General features: G+C 41.9%; 1 protein-coding gene across 1 annotated transcript; it reads right to left on the bottom strand.

Moving 5' to 3' along the window:
* Positions 1 to 4,783: 4,783 nt before the first annotated feature.
* LOC104034835 (uncharacterized) lies at positions 4,784 to 18,388 on the bottom strand. Its single transcript, XM_075721535.1, has 8 exons — positions 18,345 to 18,388; positions 17,293 to 17,446; positions 13,629 to 13,774; positions 11,832 to 12,008; positions 10,928 to 11,041; positions 8,347 to 8,433; positions 6,164 to 6,311; positions 4,784 to 5,677 (listed from the first exon to the last, which is right to left on the bottom strand). The coding sequence occupies exons 3-8, from the start codon at positions 13,686 to 13,688 to the stop codon at positions 5,646 to 5,648; spliced, it is 618 nt and encodes a 205-aa protein (XP_075577650.1). The 5' UTR covers positions 13,689 to 13,774; positions 17,293 to 17,446; positions 18,345 to 18,388; the 3' UTR covers positions 4,784 to 5,645.
* Positions 18,389 to 19,080: the final 692 nt, after the last annotated feature.

Raw genomic sequence — 19,080 nt, 5'->3', positions numbered from 1 at the left:
CTCTGATGGTTTAAATAATGCCTATTTTGGATGCTGCCCTAGTCTGTCTAATCTTATTAAATCCAGGTGAGAGCACTTTTCCATAAAAGAGAAGCAAACTCTTGGTTAATTATACAAATCACAATGAAAATGTGTTAATATAAATTAATACTCAGTTTGTAAATCTTGTAAAATAGAATATTGGTTTGATTTGGTCTAAATAGACACATTTTGTGATGGAGAATATCCAGATAACTTTTGGGATTATCTTTCACTTGAATCTGCAGTAATTGTTTTATCACTGTTTTGAAGCTGCTTACGGGTTTCCTAGGTGGAGTATTCAGTTATTTAATAGCTGTTTACTTTTTGAACTATAGAAGTGTCAGACTTTTTGCTTTGAAAATATTTTATTTAAACCTGCAATAATTGAGAAAAGGAACAGGGTATAGTGGCTACATAAATGTATTGTTAAGTAAGTGGAAAACAAGCAGAATACTAGGCACACTAGGAAGTGGAAATCATTTTGCGGAGGTGAGGTGAAATGATTTATGAGCCTTATCTAGTATTTTTTTAAAGATAAAACTATATTCAGCACTTTTTATTTATGCTTTTTATAATAGTAAAGCTATTATTGACTAAATTGCCGAACTTTAATTTTCAGAGTGCACAGTTCATGAAATCTGTAATCAAAACTTACCTAACTACTTTCTCTAGATTAGATCTAGATCTAGATTAGGAGTTGTCTTTAAATTTATCATGTACCACAGTTGCATTACTGGCTTTGAGGCTTCTGCAGTTTTGCTTGTACAACTATTTCTGCTTGATAACGATCTTATTTGGATCACTGATCAGCCAAGTAGAGAGCTACAGTCACTGACTAAAGGAGAGAAAGTCATATGATGACTTTAGTCTTTGCTTCAAAAAACTGCGTTCATTATATTTGTACTAGCTGCTTTATATCAACCCAAATTGTGTTAATACTTTACAAATTTATGTAACTGTACAAAGTCCCTTTTCAAGGCCTTTAATCCGCAAACCAGCAATTCACAAGCAGGCTAGTGAGGTTTAAATAGCATTCAAGTTTTGCATATTTAACTACTTAAAGTGTGGGTAACTTCTGTTCAAACCACAGCTACACCAGAAAAAAGCTGTAATGCAGACTTGGTTATATTGGCAATAAAAGCTCATTTTGCTGATGGAACTTACTCAACTGTACTAGTAAAATAAGTTTTTGCTGATTAAGAGCAGTGTTTCTAATACGAGGGTTTGTAAATGTCACTGTACCTACAAATCCTTTCCAGTCTACAAAGGGCCAAAATGGAAGCTTGGACATTAATTTGTTGTTTTTAAAGTTATTCTCTAGTAGAGAGTTTAAGAAGTTATTAACAGCTGATGTAGTATGGAATAAAGCAGTGTACTGAATTTTTAAAAGAGGAAACATTGTTAATGCTTTGAAAACTTGTTTTAAATATTGTTGAAAACAAATATTTTTCAATCCTTTCAATAAAATCTTTTTGTAAAGTTGAATTTGTAAAGCAGCATTTTGACTATCGAGAATATAAAATCAGGTACACACAATTACTTGTTTGGAAGGCAAATGTCCAGTGTGGGTTTTTGGTACATTGTCTCATGGGACAGTAGCATCTGTTTTCTAGAAATATACCTCAGGCTTTTTTGAATGTCTATGTCTGACACCAGTCTTTTCTCCAAAGTTTCAAAATAAAAGCTGGATTTGCTGTGCAAGTTGAAATAAATCTTCTGTACAACTAGTTGGGCTACATTAACTACTTTTTTTGAAGGCCCAAGAGTAGCAAAATGAGGAAAGAAATTGATAAGGGCCATGATCTGAGATAATCTTGGATAATTTGGATACCTAGTAAGTTTAAGATTGAAAATGTAGTTTAAATGCCCATTCTATCCTTGCCTTTGCACGTCGTGACCCAGTTCTAGACACTTCTTCCATGAAATTTGTGGCTAATGATTATGATTAAGAGTCTCTCTGTGATTTCATAATTAATCTGTAACCTATTCCAACAGTTCATGGATGTCAAATGATTGATAGATGTGAGGAAATACCTTATGCAGGTAATACAGCTGCTTTTAAATGGAGTTCATCTGCTTTACAAAGTACCTTGGAGTATTCCATCTTCTCACGCCTGGCTAGTGACAAACTCTTGCTGTCCATGGCCCAGACGATAACCCACCGTTTCTGCGACAGCAGCGCTCTATTGCCTATGCATCAGGCAGGGAAATAGCGCTGCCAAAGACTGGACCCTCATTTTGCAGATGATTCTTTTGAGATAGTTCATATGCGATTTGCTAGTCCTGTCTTGCCAGAATGAAGGCTTCTTACTGTTTTCAGTTTAAACAGTTAAAGTTCTAGCACTGAGAGCTGTAATCACCAGTTTGTTGAACCAGCAAAAAGTACTCTCCACCTTGCCACAGTCTTTCCAAGCTGAGGTATCAAAAATTTTGGCACGAAATCAATTCAGCTGGGCTGGTTAAAAAATGGCCGTATCGATTTACCCTGGATTTTTAAGCGTTAGGAGAACTTGAAGTAGCCCAAAATAGGAAGATTTGGCCATAAACCTGTGTGAAGCTTGAGGCCATCTTTTTCTAGCTTTACCCTGCCCTGCAGTGTGTCTGCGTGATAAACTGAAACGGATGTTGGTACCAACGTGTAGTTTAATCCAGAATGTTCACATAGGCATTGGGCGGCAGTATGGATTACAGCCATCTCGGGAAGTATCAAAAAAAATCTCTTGTACTGGATGTGAAGGTCAACACAGCTTGTACGTGTTACTGCTGTTCCCTGAAATACTAAATTGAATTTATTCTGGGTCTCCCTTTCTGTGCAGCAGTCCTACCTCTCGATGACAGTGTCGTGCTCCTTGTGCAACTGTGAGATGACTTACTGCCTTGCTAATGGAAGGAGTGGCAGAGAAGCATACAGCATTTACGGCAGTATTAGGGTTTGTTTCGTAACAACAGGATTATGTTCTAAAGGCAATTTGAACTAGCCGTACCAATTAATGACTTGTTACTGTGGGGCACAGGATTGCAAGGCCTAAGTGCTCTTCCTTACTTTGTCAAATTGTCTGTGTTGTGTTCTCCTAACTTCTCTGGAATCCAAGTTAGTATCAGCTGTTGCGCCTGTGCGCAGCAGCAGCTTGAAGCTTTTTTGAAGGGGAGTCATGAGCACAAAGGGGAAAAAGAGTTTGGTTTCATGTATTGTCCTCAAACAGAAAAGCAGGAAACTATACCCAGAGAAACACAGTTACAGCTACCGATACTTTATAGTGATGGGAAAGTAGCAAGTTGATTGATTTTTTTCAGTAATGCATGATGAAAAATAGAACTCAAAGGCTTGAACAAAGAACAGGTAGAAGATAATAATGCAAAAATGAAGCGTATGAGTGGTTTGGACTTTTTCTTCCCGTTGGGTGCACTTATTTTACTGCACATGAAAAAGCAGCCTCTCTACGTGCTGTTTTTCAGAGATATCTCATACAGCAAGGAAAAGAAGATTGATCAAAGAAGGGGAAATATTTGCATATTTATCAGGCATTGTGTAAAGAATTTGCGCAAATTACCTAGAACTGCAATCTCCTTTTACGTATCGTTCTGGGTAAAACTTGCTAAATGCTTTTGACAGGGGAAGTTCTTGATGACATGTAGGGCAGTAGCTTCCATTTGTTTGGTACGGTGTGAGTTGTTCCTCTTCTATTGGCAAATACCAATAAAAAATGTGATGAGTAACTTTGGATTTATGCAAAGTTACCTTTGGATTTAGCTGGATTAATCTCCTGCTTTAGTAATAGAAAATGTGATGTTGGTTGTCTGAACCAGTTGGTTTAATGATTGTCTACATCCAGGATTAGAATGGCTGGGCAAAAAATCAAGTGCTTCAGTTTGGAGTAGGCCAAAGATATTGTCTGCAGATTATGACAGGATTGTGTAGCAGGGAACTTTCGCAGATGCAGCCTAGTAGCTCTTATCTACACAAGTATTAACTTCAAGACCTTGTGAAAAAGAACAGGCAGATTTCCACAGGAACTTAGCAAGACCTTAGTCAGGAGTAAGAACGTTTTTCTGTGAAAATGTGAAGGTTATTTCCCCAAGGCATAACAATACATTTCTGCTTTGGGAGAGGTAAATGTTTGAATGTAATCACAGCCTTTTTCCTTCTAATGCTACAATTGTTTCTGCCATCTCCTTGGTATGAAGATAAAAGGAACATAGCACAAGCATACTTTCTTCAGGTAACTTTGACCAAATACAGGCCTCCTGCAAGATCGAAGTCTTCCCTAACTGGTCCTGCTCTGATTGCTTGTTCTAGAAAAGGATCGAATATGCTTAATTGTGTTCCTCCATTTCGGCAACAATTCATAGTCACATTTTGACTTGTGGGATGAAGTCAGAGTCATCAGCTGGTACTCTCGTGCTTTCTCTTGATATTGTCAGCTGTATGCAGTCTGACCATAGACATTTAACCTCTTCCTGCCTCCACTGTGCTGTCTACAAAGTAGATTTGTTTCAGGTCTAGAAGACTAGGATGAGATTGATTTTTTTTTTTAATAGAAATTTTGATATCATCCTCGTAAATTTCCCTAATAAGCTGCAATAAACTATTTTAACTACTTTTTGCAGTGTACAGGTACCTGCAAGTTAAAGATGTAGCTGAAGAGGAATGATACGGCAATGCTCACTGCACATGTGAACAGCCTCTTCCGTACTCAGTTTGTAAACGGGCTTCCCATGGAACTCATGCTGCTGATATGAGAAATAACAATCCGTGCGCAAACTGTGTTTATACTTTATTAAAAAATAGACGACCAGTAGCTAAAGGTTCTAATTGATAAAATACCAAACTTCTAAGTTACAATATTGAAGGCTGATTTTAACAGTCACCCTTGTGTATGAAATGGCACATCAGTTAGATATGCTATAGGAAAGTATGAGATTACATTGCGTAGTTTTCATATGTAGCTGGGATTTAAAAAAAAAAAAAAAAAACAAACCAAACAAAACTTGAAATACTCTGAAGTCAGAGGAGGAACAAGAGCCCTAGCTGTTCTGCTGGAGTTAAGCTATCACGCAGCTGTAGTGGAGATCAGGGGATACAGCTGTCATCAAAACAACTTTGGGGCTTGCCCTCTGTTTAGCAACAGATCTGAGTTGCAAAATGATGGTAGGGCAATCCACTTCTAGACTCAGTAATAAAAGACTGGTGTGCAAATTATTTTCATTATATTTGTGTATATCCAGAAAATTTATATTTTTAATATAATTAATAATAATAAATAACAGCATTTATATTAACAACATTCTCACATGCATGTTGTGAACCTCCTGCAGTTACAAAGCAACATCAGGAAAATAAGGAGTGAAAGGTGCATTGTTCTGCCAGCAAAACTCATTGAATTGAGAGGATTACTGTTAATTTCTCGAGCGCACTTTGCTTTTTAGCCTAAGTTACCAGCTGCACTGCTATAGTTCACTACCACAATACAAACCAAGAAATGTATAGACGTTTTTCTGAGCAACTTCCCCTGCCTCCGTGAAACTGGCCCATTATCTTGCACCCTGAATGCAAGTACTTGATCAGAACTTCCCCAGCTACGATTTGACTCTCTAAGAGCTGCAGGTAGAACACAAGGGGAGTCTCAGGAGTCGATCCTTCCATAGGAAGAAAACACTGTGGGGAGAAAGGAAGATCAGTCAACACCAATGCCTAGCAGCATTTATGTCCTTCATGTAAAAGGAGGTCTGGGCAGTTTAAGACTAGTGGCTCTCTAGTTCCCCTTATTCTGTCTCTCTTGGTTAATACAAGGCAGTTATACAGCATGATAAAGAAGAAAAATTACATGCGTCTTGTATAGAGGAGATTTTTCCACCCAGGTCTGTTTTTCTGGATAGCAGCAATTCTTGCATAGGTTGGAAGCAACTTTGACCAATGTCAGTTTTCTTCAGGCAGAGATCACATATGGTCCATCCAAGCTTCTGAGCTTTGTCAGGCCAGTAAATTCGGAGGCTGCGGTAGTGCTTGATGTCATTAGGGATCTGCTTTTTATTGTGACTCTCCCTAACTATTTTCCTGGCTCGACAAGCTCCCTACTTAATTGTGACTGGGATACAATAGGCTACAACCTTCATAGTTAAGTTAATCTTTTCAAGTACTTACTTCTTTCTCTCAGCCCCTGCCCAAAGCTGCGGTAGACATGAATCAGTGCCCAAAACAGAACAGATTTTATTGCAACAGAAATGCAAGAGCCGATAATGAAAGCAGCTTCCAGAGTGTAAGAATTCCCTTTGCCCCACTCCCTTATCACCTGCAGGAAAATAAAGACATACAACAATCAACACCTAGTGCCACAAAACCCTGCAGCCATAAAATGCAATCAACTGCTAAATTTCTGAACGAAGTCACTAGATAGTAATTTGGGGGAAAAAAACTGGTCACTTTTAAAGCGTCTTACCTTCCGGATTACATGATTCCCTGGCTGCACACTGACTCTAGTTCAATGCATTCTACATTCTGATCTCTGCATCATTAAAGGCGTATGAAAACAGTATTGTGCCCAGATTGAAGAAATAATTAAGCTGGAGATAAGGAAACCAGACTTCATCTTACATCTCAGTCTCTTCCCACTGTAAACTGTAGAAAGAAGTTATGTTGCCTGGCTGTCCCTCTACTGTGACTGTCTCACGTGTCTGGGGGCCGGCTTCATCCTCCCATTTTCATTCATGGCGAGCCCGATTACTGGGCTTATGACATTAGTAACTGCCTAACCTGTGCTTTTTTGAGGGTTCTGACACAGGGCAAATGGTAACTTTTAATTAAAAGCAACAATTTATAATCTGCAGCTATCTACTGCATTGAAGAAGGATCGCTGCTCCCACGAACAAAGTACAATCAGGCATGTTAATACTAAGATGAGAGACCTCTGCAAAGATCCAGTACTGGAGGAAAGACACGAAGATCTCGCAGTATTCTCTTCCCTGTTCCTGCAGGAGTGAGTCACTGCCCCAGCAGACCTAGCCATTGTCAGGATGAGATTAAAAAAAGCACAGTTCTGACTGCTTTGATTTGTTAGCAAACCCAATGGTGTGTATCTGAAACGAAGGCAGGTTATGGATGTCCTGGCCAATTTTGGTACAGTTAGTTTGTTTGTCTATTAAGTTCTATCAGTTTTCCTGTTTACACTGCAGAGGGTTGTTAAGCAGCTGCTATATAGAATCAATCTGGCAGCTTTTCAGAGCCAAAGTAATTAATGGTAAGTACAGTTTACTTTTCCTTTTTTTTTTTTTTTTTTTTTTTTTTTTTAATTTTGCTTTTCAGGTAGTCAGATAAAAGATGCTAAAAAGAATTTGTTTGGAGAAGTGACTATATTAGAGATCTGTCTAGCACAGAGGAGTATTGCATTGCATGTCCATGCCCTCATTTGCTGGGCACTCTTGTGTGCTTGTTGTTGCCAGGCCAAAATGTGAGGAGACCTACCTATTTTCAGGTTGTTATGTTACTCTTCTGTCAGAAGCCACCACCCATACTTGTCTTCCTAACTGCAATACAAGTAAAGTACAGCCACCAAAGACAGTGTGTGGTCCTTCTGTGCTTTGCCAGCAAATAACTGGAAGAGCCTGATTTGACTGCATACTTTAATAAATAGAACCCCAAGGACTGGAGTTTTATCATTATCTGGAGACTATTTATGTGAAGTATGAGAAACACTGGCTGCTATCGGCATCTGAGCCCTTCCCCCGACGAACAATCTGCTTTGCCCTTCTTCCTTACCTCCTTTCACACGTGTTGTGGGAGGTGCTGGGGTGCCCCGGTGGTAAGTGCTGTATCACTCTTATAGTGCCAAAAAAATGCCTAACGCTGGAGTTTGTTGGGCTTGTGCTGTCTCTTGTTTTGGCTACATCAGGATCGAAAGCTGGGGGTGCTGCCTAAGAAATTCTTTGAAATATAATGACTTGAGGCCCTGCAGATGGTCAAATACTCTGGCACCACTTGAGACTTCTTGTGAAGGAGGGGAGGCATTTTTGAGGAGCTGTGTATCTTGTACTGGAAGATTTTGCTGCATCTTTCCCTAATCATTCTGGACACTTTGCCAGTTGCAGAGACTTCCGGGGCCTCTCCCTCTAAGTAATCAGTTCAACAGCAATTTGACATGGTTCCTGTCTTGAAAAGTTGATCCTGGAGAGGCAGGACGTGCCTGCTGCTCTCATTGACTCTAACAGGAGCTGCACCAAAGCAGTATGCTCAGGAATGAGGCACCATGTTTTGGGCCCAAGGATCCAGTAATGAAGAGGAGGCCTCCAGCCTTGCTCCCCGTTATCGAGCAAGTAAGTTTGATGAATTACCGTGTAAAGCAGGTAGATGAGATAAGCTACTTCAGGTATGTTCTGACTCAGAAAAATCCACACTAGAGGTTTCAGTTCTTTTAAAATCTGTAAAATAAGATCAGATATATACAGCTTTGTAACTCGTCACTATGTACTCTATAAAGGCTATATATAGTTGATTTTTCAGTAGCATTTCAAGTGTTGGTCTAGCTGAGTTCTCAGTTTTAACTTTGCTCCCACTTGCCTTCTCTACCTATGTTTTTTCGGCAGGAAATACGGTCTCTGTTTTCCACTGAGCTGAGCCAGGAGTGATGTTGGTGGAATCAGCATTGGTTGTTTCATGGGCACATCCTGACCGCTGTGTGTGATTTGAGCCATCCTCTTGAGCTCTGCCTTCTAATACTTATGGTACAACTCCCAGCTAGCATAAATGGAGAAGCAGCTGATTCTGAGTTGCATCTAAGCTGATGTACTTTTTCTTTGGGTATGCTCAGATTTTTCTCTAACAAATCAAAGTTTTCATAGCTAACAGCTGAGAGCACTTTGTGACTTTTTTTCCCACCTTTGTTTCTCCTACAGAGAATTAATGTCACCGAGAATTAAAATGTGGGAGGAGCAAGAGGATTTAACTGTCAGAAGAACTTTGTTTCACAATTAACCTTGGGACTTGGGAAAGAAGAAAGGATGGACTGCTTTCCAGCAGGTAGCAACTTCCAGCAGTCCTGAACTGGAAAGGTAGGTCTGAGCAAACGAAAGAAAAACAGCTGAGTCTCTGGGAATGAAAGCAGTGACTGCGCCAATGCCATTATATGATTTGATGCATCTGAGCCACCAGATTCCACCCAAACCCAATACTGATCCTTCTGCAATGGTCAATATATGAACGTCCACAAAAGCATTCAGGGAACTGCCCTTCCCTTGAGGGAGTTTGCTTGTTCTCTGCCACAGCTACTATTGTCTCTGTTTTCAGTGGTACTGCATAGTGCTCCTCCTAGGGTAAGACCAAAAAGGAAAGGAAAGCAAAGGCTGAGAAACAAGAGGGGCAAAGAGAGAATTAGTAATTAACGGGAGAAAATAAATAATGGAGATAGGAAAAATAAATCCACTAAGTAGATGGGAGAGCACGTATTTAAATAGAAGAAAAATAACGAATAATCCCGTAGTGAAATGGCATGTGCATCAACCCAGAAATAAGGGAGCATGAGGTATAGCTGTGCTTTCAGGTACTGCAGCTACCAGAAAGGACTGTGTATGAGGGGTTTCCAAGTTTTCCCTTCTATTGTGCTTATACTTTCTGGTGGATTATGTATGTCTCCATACCATTCTTACGTAACAACCTCGCAGCAGGTGCAGTTTCCGAGAGCACCAAACAAGACAGTGATACGTGTTTCTCTACTGCTGCATCATCTGCCAGCAGCTGATTGTGAAAAACTTGTCTGAACAAGGTAAGGAAAAGGAGTTCCTATTGGGACCCCTCTGTCAAACTGTCTACATGCTCTAGCCTAAGACAGAATCATTTTTACCTTGGATGCAAAGCTGCCAGACTCTCATGATCATGAAATGTATCCACCTTTTGTAAGTTGCTGCTGCCCTGCAGTGCTGCCAGTTACTGAAATACAGCACTAAATGTTTTTTCATTAATTTTACATTTGCTATTTCTTAGTTAGAAAAGAAGCTGTTAACTTCTTCCAGTAGAGAAGTCGGTAATGTAGCCACCATACTCCAAAGTGCAGGAGAAAGATGATTCTATGCAACTGTTCACCTAAAGTTACTGAAGTAATTTAGAAGCACAGTGCTTGGTGCTAGCTCCATTTTTCACAAGGAAAGCAATCCAAACACTTGGGAAGCTGTATTTCAGCTGCCAGAAATTTGTCTGAATGGCTAAAGCAAACACCTAAGGAGCCTAAAAAACCAACAAACCCTAAATCCCCTGAACTCCTTCCTGGTAATAAAAGACTCACCTATCTGATGTACTTTGGCCCTGATTCTGCAATCATTCTTGGAATAGAGCTCTCAAGATTTCAGAGGAAGTTCCGTCTGACCGACATGAAAAACTACATTTCAAGTTCACAAAGCCTTATGTTAACCTGAAAACTGTCACTCACCTTTAAAGCAGCTGCCCAAATAAAGGACCACTTATCTTTTTGGTGTGGTTTCTTAAGGATATAAGGCCTATGCAGTCTCACTGTGGCTGTATATCCATCTTCGTAATAATCTGGAGGACTGTTGCCAGTTTTGCCTTTTTAACTTTGTCAGAGAGGTAGAAATATTGAAGATATTGTGATCCTATAGGTTTCATTAAAGTAGGTGATCGAGGACTGAGAATAAAACAATGTCCCTCGGAAAGGAATGATGATAGTGTGACATTGTTTCATCCTGTATGCTCAGTTGAGAGACACAGATTTACAAGAAACCTGACTTCATTATTGTTGGTGCTCTTGTTTTCTGCTGGGATCCATTCTGGCTCCCTTCCACTTAGCAGTATTACATAGAATGGGATGGCTGTGACTTCCCAGCCTGTGATAATTGCTCAGGGTGAGAACTTGTAGTCTCAGAAGTTGACTATTCTCGCTAGTGTCGCTGTTAGCTTAACACTTACTGCGATGATGCTAATGGTCACCTTCAGGCAGGCCCAAAGAATCCCTGTTGCTGAGATGATGTTATGTAGAAGGGTGATCTCATGCAGGCTTATCAGCAGAATACACAAGCAGAGCTGGGAAAGAAGAGGCAAAGATCTGATAAAATTATTAGTTTGACACCATACGGCCCACCAAAACAAACACAAACTCCCACCAACAGTAAGTTGGACACAGCTCTAGATGCTAAAATTTTTCCTCAGAACCTGACAGACAGTACGAAATGGGACACGAGGACAGACGTACTTCCCTGTATGCCATATTAGCAACAACAAAGAACAGGGAAGACAGTTAAGACGTGCTCCAGATAAAGCACAAGGTAATACAGGGTAATACAGTAGTAAAGAAAGAACGAAGGGCAGCATATGGACGTACAAACTCTTATCTGTAACTGCAGGTTGCTATCTCACCCCCAGTGCCCTGCCAGGTCAGGCTCCCCTCTCCCATCCCAGTATCATTTTCTCAAATGTAAGAGACAGCTAGGACGGCAGGAAAGCAAGAGACGGAAGGCTGAGATGTTGTGCAGTGATAATCTTTCTTATTTTAGGAGGCCACGTTGGGTTGGAACTTCTGGATGCAATTGTTTTTATGGACATACTTCCCAAAAATAAGATTTGGTTTTCCTTTTGGGCAGGACAATGGTAAAATACATGTCAAGTCTTCTTTTTTTTTTTTTTTTATGGATTCTAACTAAGCTTCCCTATAGCAAACACCTGGAGAGATGACCGTTATTAAGCTAATCTTATCTAAAAGGTAAGATACAGGCAGGATTGCTCTAGGAAGTTAATAGTTCAGCTCAGCTAGTCAAAATTAAGATATTGTCAATAGGAGGGAAAAAAGGGAACCCAGGGGGAGAGAGTTCTATACCTGTGCCTGAAGATCAAAGGTCAACATAGAAAAACATAGATTCAGCATGAAGTATTGTGACTGTAGGCTTTCTAGAGCACCACCCACTCGAAAGGCCATCATGCTTTGACTCTGAATGAGGATGATGGCACAGATCACATCAAAGGAGCCAACCAAGAGGATCAGAATGAAGCGGGCCTGATGGGAAAGAGAAATAAGGATGTGACCCACGCCACAACAGGGACATTCTTTAACCTTAAATCTTCTAACTGGTAATAAAAGAATAGAGGAGTAAGGAGAACCAGGCTGCCTGTTAATACCATTTTAAATAGACAACAATTAAAGATGACAGTTTGCCACAGTGTTAAGTGGCAAAGATCAGGCCACGATTTTTGCCATTTGTTGCAGCCACTTGGTAATAACTGTAAACTCACATTGACTATTTTGGTTTACATTACCCTCACTGTATTAGTTTTACAACTGGTAAGAGAAACATCACCTTTGCACTCTTTGTAATATCATGACGACTTTTAGCAAGGTTTTCCTTGAGGTTTTATCATAGAGTTTGAAGAAGCAGCTTGCTTTGACAGAGACTGGCTCTAAGCTTCCTGTATGGCATAAACCAACTGGTAAGAATCTTCCCCGCTGACTTCAGTGGGGACAGTGGGTTATTCCGAACGCTGTACTTATTAAATTTTGGTAAAACATTTGTTTTGTCTGGGTTGTATCCACAACTTTGCTGGCATTCACACTAAATGTCTGCTGCTTTAAAGATGGCTGAAGTGGCAAAATGTCCTTCAAAATTACATTGATAGGAGACTATTTATTCCAGTATGCCTTATTCTGGCTCAGAAATTTTGCTCAGGAAGTAGGAGTTACAGTAATCCAAGTTACTTTTATAGTAGTAAAAATAACTCCTTAATAGTACATCTTCTACAGCAGGCTTTACTTTGAGGTTCTTGTTTAATATATAAACTGACAAGTGGGATGCATATGTTAAAGTAATTTGCATCTCTTTGATGCCTGTTCCTTATTGACCCTAAGAACCCAGTTTGCTGTAGATAAGTATGTTTAACTGAATGTACAATTGATACGTAAATTGAATAGGCAAATTCTGCTTTGCTGTATCTTCCTAGCTTGGTCACCATCTCTTCTATCGAAGAATAATTTTTGGATGACTTTACAGCAAGGAACCTCCTTCTCACATTTGTGATAAACGTGTGACCACAAAAGGGAAGGACTTCTGACAAGCTTGACAAACAGAAGTTTAACTACAAATCTTAGTATCACATAGAATACAATCCTCATATTATATTTTATTGTTAGAAATGCAAACAAGATAATCTGGAATGGCAGTACCTCCCCTAGCACATTGTATCCTTTTGTTTCCTTGCAGCGGGTTACCGTAACTCTGTGAAAAACACATTGCCGCCTTTATGGAGCGGTGGGGCTAATGGCTATGTGCTTGCATATAGACTTGAGATTCCAGTTCCGTTTGTAGGCTAGATTTACCTAACTTTAGGCCAGTTGTTTTATAGATGGAAATCTGAAGCAGAGTAGGTGAAGTGAAAGGGTATCTTCTGTAGTAATCCTATGCGAGTAGAATACCTTGATATTTATGTTACTTTCAGATACAGCCATAAAGAAACCCATAAAATAGCTCAGAGAAACAGATTTGCAATTGTGGAGGTGCACATTTTGTTATTCAATGGCAGGAAAAACTCAGCCTGTGCCCTTATCACAGATATCCTGCCTTTCTAAGATTTTCAAATCCAAGATGTGGAGAAAAGCAAAGTTAATTAAAGCCAGGAGACTAACCAGGAGTTTCGGCTTTTGCTCAGCAGAGAGAACTGTGAAGTTGACAATGGAACGAAACATCACTAGCAAGATGGAAAGAACAAAGACGATGAGCTCCTGGCGATTCTCCTGCAGGATTCCTCTAGTCACATAGTATACACAGAACACTGGGAAGGAGAAGGAAAGGTCAGTTACCAGGTGAACACAGATTGCATGTAGGGCAATTTTTCAATATGTTTGATCCAGATGACAAAATGGAAGTATCAAGACCGTGTAGCTTAGGCTCCTCAGTAAAGAGCGTATCTTTATTCATACCAAGGAGCCTGAATCAGATACTTAAAGTGAGTACTCTCCCCTGTGTTTAGCATACAAGAAATGAAATAATTTGTTAGATTTTTAAATTACTTGTGAAGTAACTTTGAAAATGGCAACATATTAGCTATCCAAATGAACTGGCAGCTGTGGTATGTTATTCTATTAATACTACATTGAACACTACACTGAATAGCGTATTTGCATTAAATGAAGCAACACCATTTTTATTAAAGAACTGAAATGACATAATCTTCCCAGTGAGAGTAATTCAAGTGACTAACAAGGAATTTACTACTCTTACACATACCTCTGCAGTATTGTTTGTGTGGTTCTGACCACTGCAAATGACTCGTGTTGAACTGAACTTAGACAGACTGGATTCCTAATGGTTTATTTTTGTTGTGTAAATTTTGAAACGCTCCATCCCGCAAACTGTAGTCTAGAAAAGAACTGGTTCAGGAAATGTCCTGGTTTCGGCTGGGATAGAGTTAATTTTCTTCCTAGTAGCAGGCACAGTGCTGTGTTTTGGATTTAGGAGAAGAATGTTGATAACACACTGATGTTTTTAGTTGTTGCTGAGTACTGCTTATGCTAGTCAAGGACTTTTCAGCTTCCCATGCTCTGCCAGGTGCCCAAGAAACTGGGAGGGGGCACAGCCAGAATAGTTGATCCAAACTGGCCCAAGGGCTATTCCATACCATGTGACGTCATGGGCAGTATAGAAACTGGGGGGGTTGGCCAGGGAGCAGCGATTGCTGCTCGAGAGCTGTCTGGGTATCGGTCGGCGGGTGGTGAGCAATTGCGTTGGGCATCACTTGCTTTGTGTATCATTATTATTATTATCATTATTATACAGTTACTATTAGCATTACTATTTTACTTTATTTCAATTATTAAACTGTTCTTATCTCACCCCAGGAGTGTTTCTCACTCTTACTCCTCCGATTCTCTCCCCCATCCCATCGGGGTAGGGGGAGTGAGCGAGTGGCTGCGTGGTGCTGAGTTGCTGGCTGGGGCTGAACCACGACAGGAAAGTTCTGAGTTATGTTTTTATAAAATACGTCAAAACCCACCACCCCTAACACCACAGTTAGCTGTCACTGTTGAACTCTATGCATCTGTTTTGACAAAGCTTAAATAAGGAAAAAGCTTTCTTTTCATGAAAATAGGAATCGGTGCTTTGTTCTTATATAGGACGCTCCTGCAAACACTAGTTGATTCTTACCATAGACAAAGTAACAATAGATTGGTTTTTCCAGAGGGCTACTTCCTGATTCCGCACATCAAATAGTCTAGTTTTGCTAGGGTGGGACATGGGGACAAAGCGCAGCAGAAGTTTTCAATGTAACATAGTAACTTCAGTCTCTAAACAAACCTTGTAGCTCAGGAACTTCCTTTTTCACTTTTAGTAACAGTGATTGAGAAAACTGAAAATGACTGGCAAATTACAAAGTGAATCATGGGATTTTTTTGCATGCTTATGACCTCAGAAAGACCTGAAAGATTTAAGACAGCATTTCCTTGTTTTGCAAATTCTGCCGCTAAATCAGAAGTCTGTACAAATAATTTGAAAACAAACTTTTTTCTGAGCATTAGGATTTTTGCAGAGATAGCATATGCACGTTTCTGAAATAAAGGACACCCCCTTGGTTTTGGTGAGTTTTTCAACAAATTAAATCCCAAACCCTCTTTAATCTCTCTAGTGGTAAGTCCAAGAGATTGTTACACCTGGGGCATCTATTTATCTTTACAGAACTATTATCAGTTGTCAGTCTTTGTATACCCTATGGAAAACATATGGTTTTGGCAGGTTTATGGAGGTTAGCTTACACATCTTAAAATCTCAAGGTAAGCCAATAATGGTCTTAACATGTTCCTTCAATGATGTTATCTTTACTGACTAATACATTGAAACAACTTTTGTTTACATTGAAACTTTGAAATCTGAAGTAATGTGTTAAAAATACACTGTTTTTCCTGATTCAAACCAGAGGTTTGTGAGAGGCGTGCACTTCCCATGTGTGTGTTGCAGCACTGAATACTAATTAGTATCAACAGAAGGTAGGAGGGGGAAAAATAGATTAACAAGCATGCTTTCAACTTCCCCATTTATAACATCATGTGATTCATCTGGTTTATTATGAAGGTTCTTCATCTTTCTCTGAAGCACAAAACAGTGGTTGTAACAAAAACAGCGTGACAGATTGGAGGCACCAGTGGTCTGTTCTAACATTGCATTTTTTGTTGGTATGCTGAGTCTTGTGTGAAAAGCTGCTAATCAGACCGGAGTTATGTAATAAAAGTATTGTTTGTCTGTGTCTAATTATAGAATCTGGAACAAATCTATTGTCTTTGTTCCCTCTGGGTGAAAGCCCGAAAGCTGGAAACCAGTGACTGCTTATGATTAGCGTGTCCCTTGCGGACACAAGGTGTTACACCCACAGAGTCTGTTCTTTTCTACACTGTTTTGGCCAGCGAGCCAACAGCCAAAGCCTGCTAAAGCTGCTGAAGAGGACTTCCTAAAATACTCAAGAGTTGTATTTATTTTCATGTTAAGTTTCATTTCTATTTAATACAAATGGCCCCAGGAACATGAACATGGTTGTATTGAAGCTCTAATTGGAAATATCCGAGGAAGTTTGGATTTTGCTTCCAGTGGGACAAAAATTATTAGGAAAAAAAAAAAAGAGCGCTTTTAAAAAAAAAAGAGGTCCTTATTTTTTCTTTTCTTAAAATACTTCAGGTGAAGCAACATCCTTGCAGGAACTCAACACAGAGAGATGACTTTACATTGTCTTGTTTCAGATCAAACTGTATGTTTGGTTTCTTGCAATGTAAGGAGGCGCCTTGAAACCAACTACAGCTCAGGTGTAAGCACGGCTCGTGTCAGGAGACGTACATTCTCTGAGAAGCCTTGGAGTGTGGACACCTCTGAATTCTCCAGCGTATTACAGCACAGCCATTAAAACGGGCAATGGTAAGCTCTTTCTGGCATAGCTGAACACTCAGTATATCTCACATAAAGTGACAGCTGTCTGAAAGCAAAATGATTGCCACATCTGCCTACTAAAACACCAGTAAGAGAGCAAATTATAGCAAAACTGCCTAAAATCTGAATATTTTTTCATACTATTCACACATGAATGTATTCTGGATGACACTGTAGCTATTGCTGATCCTTTCCCTAAAATACTACTGGAAAAAGCAACAATGGCAAAAGCATCTAGCTTGTTAGTGCTAAACTAGCAGAAGATTCTATGTGTAACATATCAGGCCAAATGGAGTGAAATAAGAACCTTAAGTTGCTGCTTAATTGCCACCTTGGGGAAAAACCTGATTTGTTTTAAAATACAAACAGTACGTTTCTTACCAACTCCAACTAACTGAATAAGAGAAATGGTGAAATCTTCCTCAGTTTGTTGGACGAGTGTCTCTATGGTTAGCCCTATGACACTTAGTAGAGACAAAATAGTGACACAGAAGTAGATCTTCACAGGAAATGATAGCTCTGAACAAGGTTTTATCTGTAAAGGAAGAAAATTTTTAAACACGTAACGCCATATAAACTAGTCACTGTTCCTAAGAAACGCGTTAAAGCAAGCTGGCTAAATGGCACAAGTGCAGGGTTTTCCTTGGAAAAAGGAAGAGAAACTCATTACAGCTGAATTGAAACTCTGAAACTGCTAAGGAAGGGAGAACTCTTAACTGTATTTTGTAATTAATCTCAGTCTAGATTTTTCAGGTTTGTACCTACAGACTACATTCTACTTTTCTCAGTGCCTCCCAAGGGCCACGGTGTTACAATTTCATTCCCTGAAACTGAGATTGCCAATGCCTCCGTGTACGCCTACCCGAACACCGCGATGTTCAGCCAGTAACTTTCTCCCAGTTACCCCTACCAAGATTTTTCGTTGTGGAAAATCGTAAAGGAAGGTTCACACTTCTCACACTTTTTTTTTTTCAGGATTTGAGTTTTTCCCATTCGTCCCAGGCAGTCTACATCATGCAGAGAGATAAAGTGCAGCACGCTCGCACCAAGTCCCTTCCCTGTGCTTCACCCAGAGGCCGGTGGAACCGGGGAGTCACCTGCAGGCAGGGCCGAGCTCGGGCGCTGCTGCTGCGCTTTTCATGCATTTTGGCAACGTACACGCGGTTTCGCGAGGAATTACATCTGCGCTATTTGCAAACACAAGTTTTATTGAAGCGAAATCAGCTATGTGCAGCCAGCGGAGCGCGGGGGCGGCAGTGCTGTCCCCGGGAGGGGACAGGGTTTCCAAGGGGCACCGCGGGCCCCAACCCGCTTCGCTTTTGCCCCCGCCCGGCTTCTCTGGGAGCGGCGGCCCGGCGCTGAGCGGGGAAAGCAAACGCAGCCCCTCTGCCGGGGCAGCGGGGCGGGGGGGGCCGCGGGCGGTGTGTACTCACGGGGCCGCAGGGCGTGGGGATGAGCTGCCGGTGCCGGGGGACGAGGTTCGGCGGGGGGGGGGGCTGCGGCGCCGCTGGAGGGGAGAGAAGGGGGGGGGGGGGGGGGGGGGAGCGTCACCGCCACCGCCCGGCCCGCCGGGGGCGCGAGCGGAGCCGCGCGCGGCCGGCAGTGACGACTTCCTGCCCTCCCGCCTGGGCCGTACCAAGCCGTGGCGGGCGGGGGGGGGGGGGGGGGGGGGGCCGGCCAGGCCGCTCCACTCCCCGGCCCGCGCACCCCCCGGGGAACGAGGCGGGGGAGGGCGGAGAGCCTCCCCCGCTCAGCGCTTGGCTTCGCCCGGCCTCCCCTCCCTCCCCGGTGGCGCGAAGCGCGGCGGCTTCCCGCCGCTACCTGTCCTCGGCGCCCTCCATGGCCGCTCCGGCGCCGTCCCCCTCCGGTAACGGTACCTACATGGCTGCGGCGGCCCCGCGCGGCTTCCGGGCGGCGCCCGCACTTCCGGGGCAGGCCGTGACGTCACTTCCGCGTCGCGGGAAGCGCCGCCGGAGGGCGGTGGGGCCACGGCGCTGCCTCCCACCCGCCCCCCCGCACTTGCGGCCTGCGCCTTCCCCTTCCCCCCGGCGGCTCCCCCGCGCCCCGCCGAGCGGCCGCTCCTCTCCCCGGGCGCAGGGGCCGTGTCAGGCGCTGCGACAGAGGGGGGCGGCCCGGTGGTGGCGCCATGGCGGCGCCGGCCTCGAGCGA

This window comes from Pelecanus crispus, chromosome 15 (assembly GCF_030463565.1).
Source record: "Pelecanus crispus isolate bPelCri1 chromosome 15, bPelCri1.pri, whole genome shotgun sequence".
In the NCBI taxonomy this organism is placed as follows: domain Eukaryota; kingdom Metazoa; phylum Chordata; class Aves; order Pelecaniformes; family Pelecanidae; genus Pelecanus; species Pelecanus crispus.
This window is presented reverse-complemented; position numbering and strand designations above follow the sequence as displayed.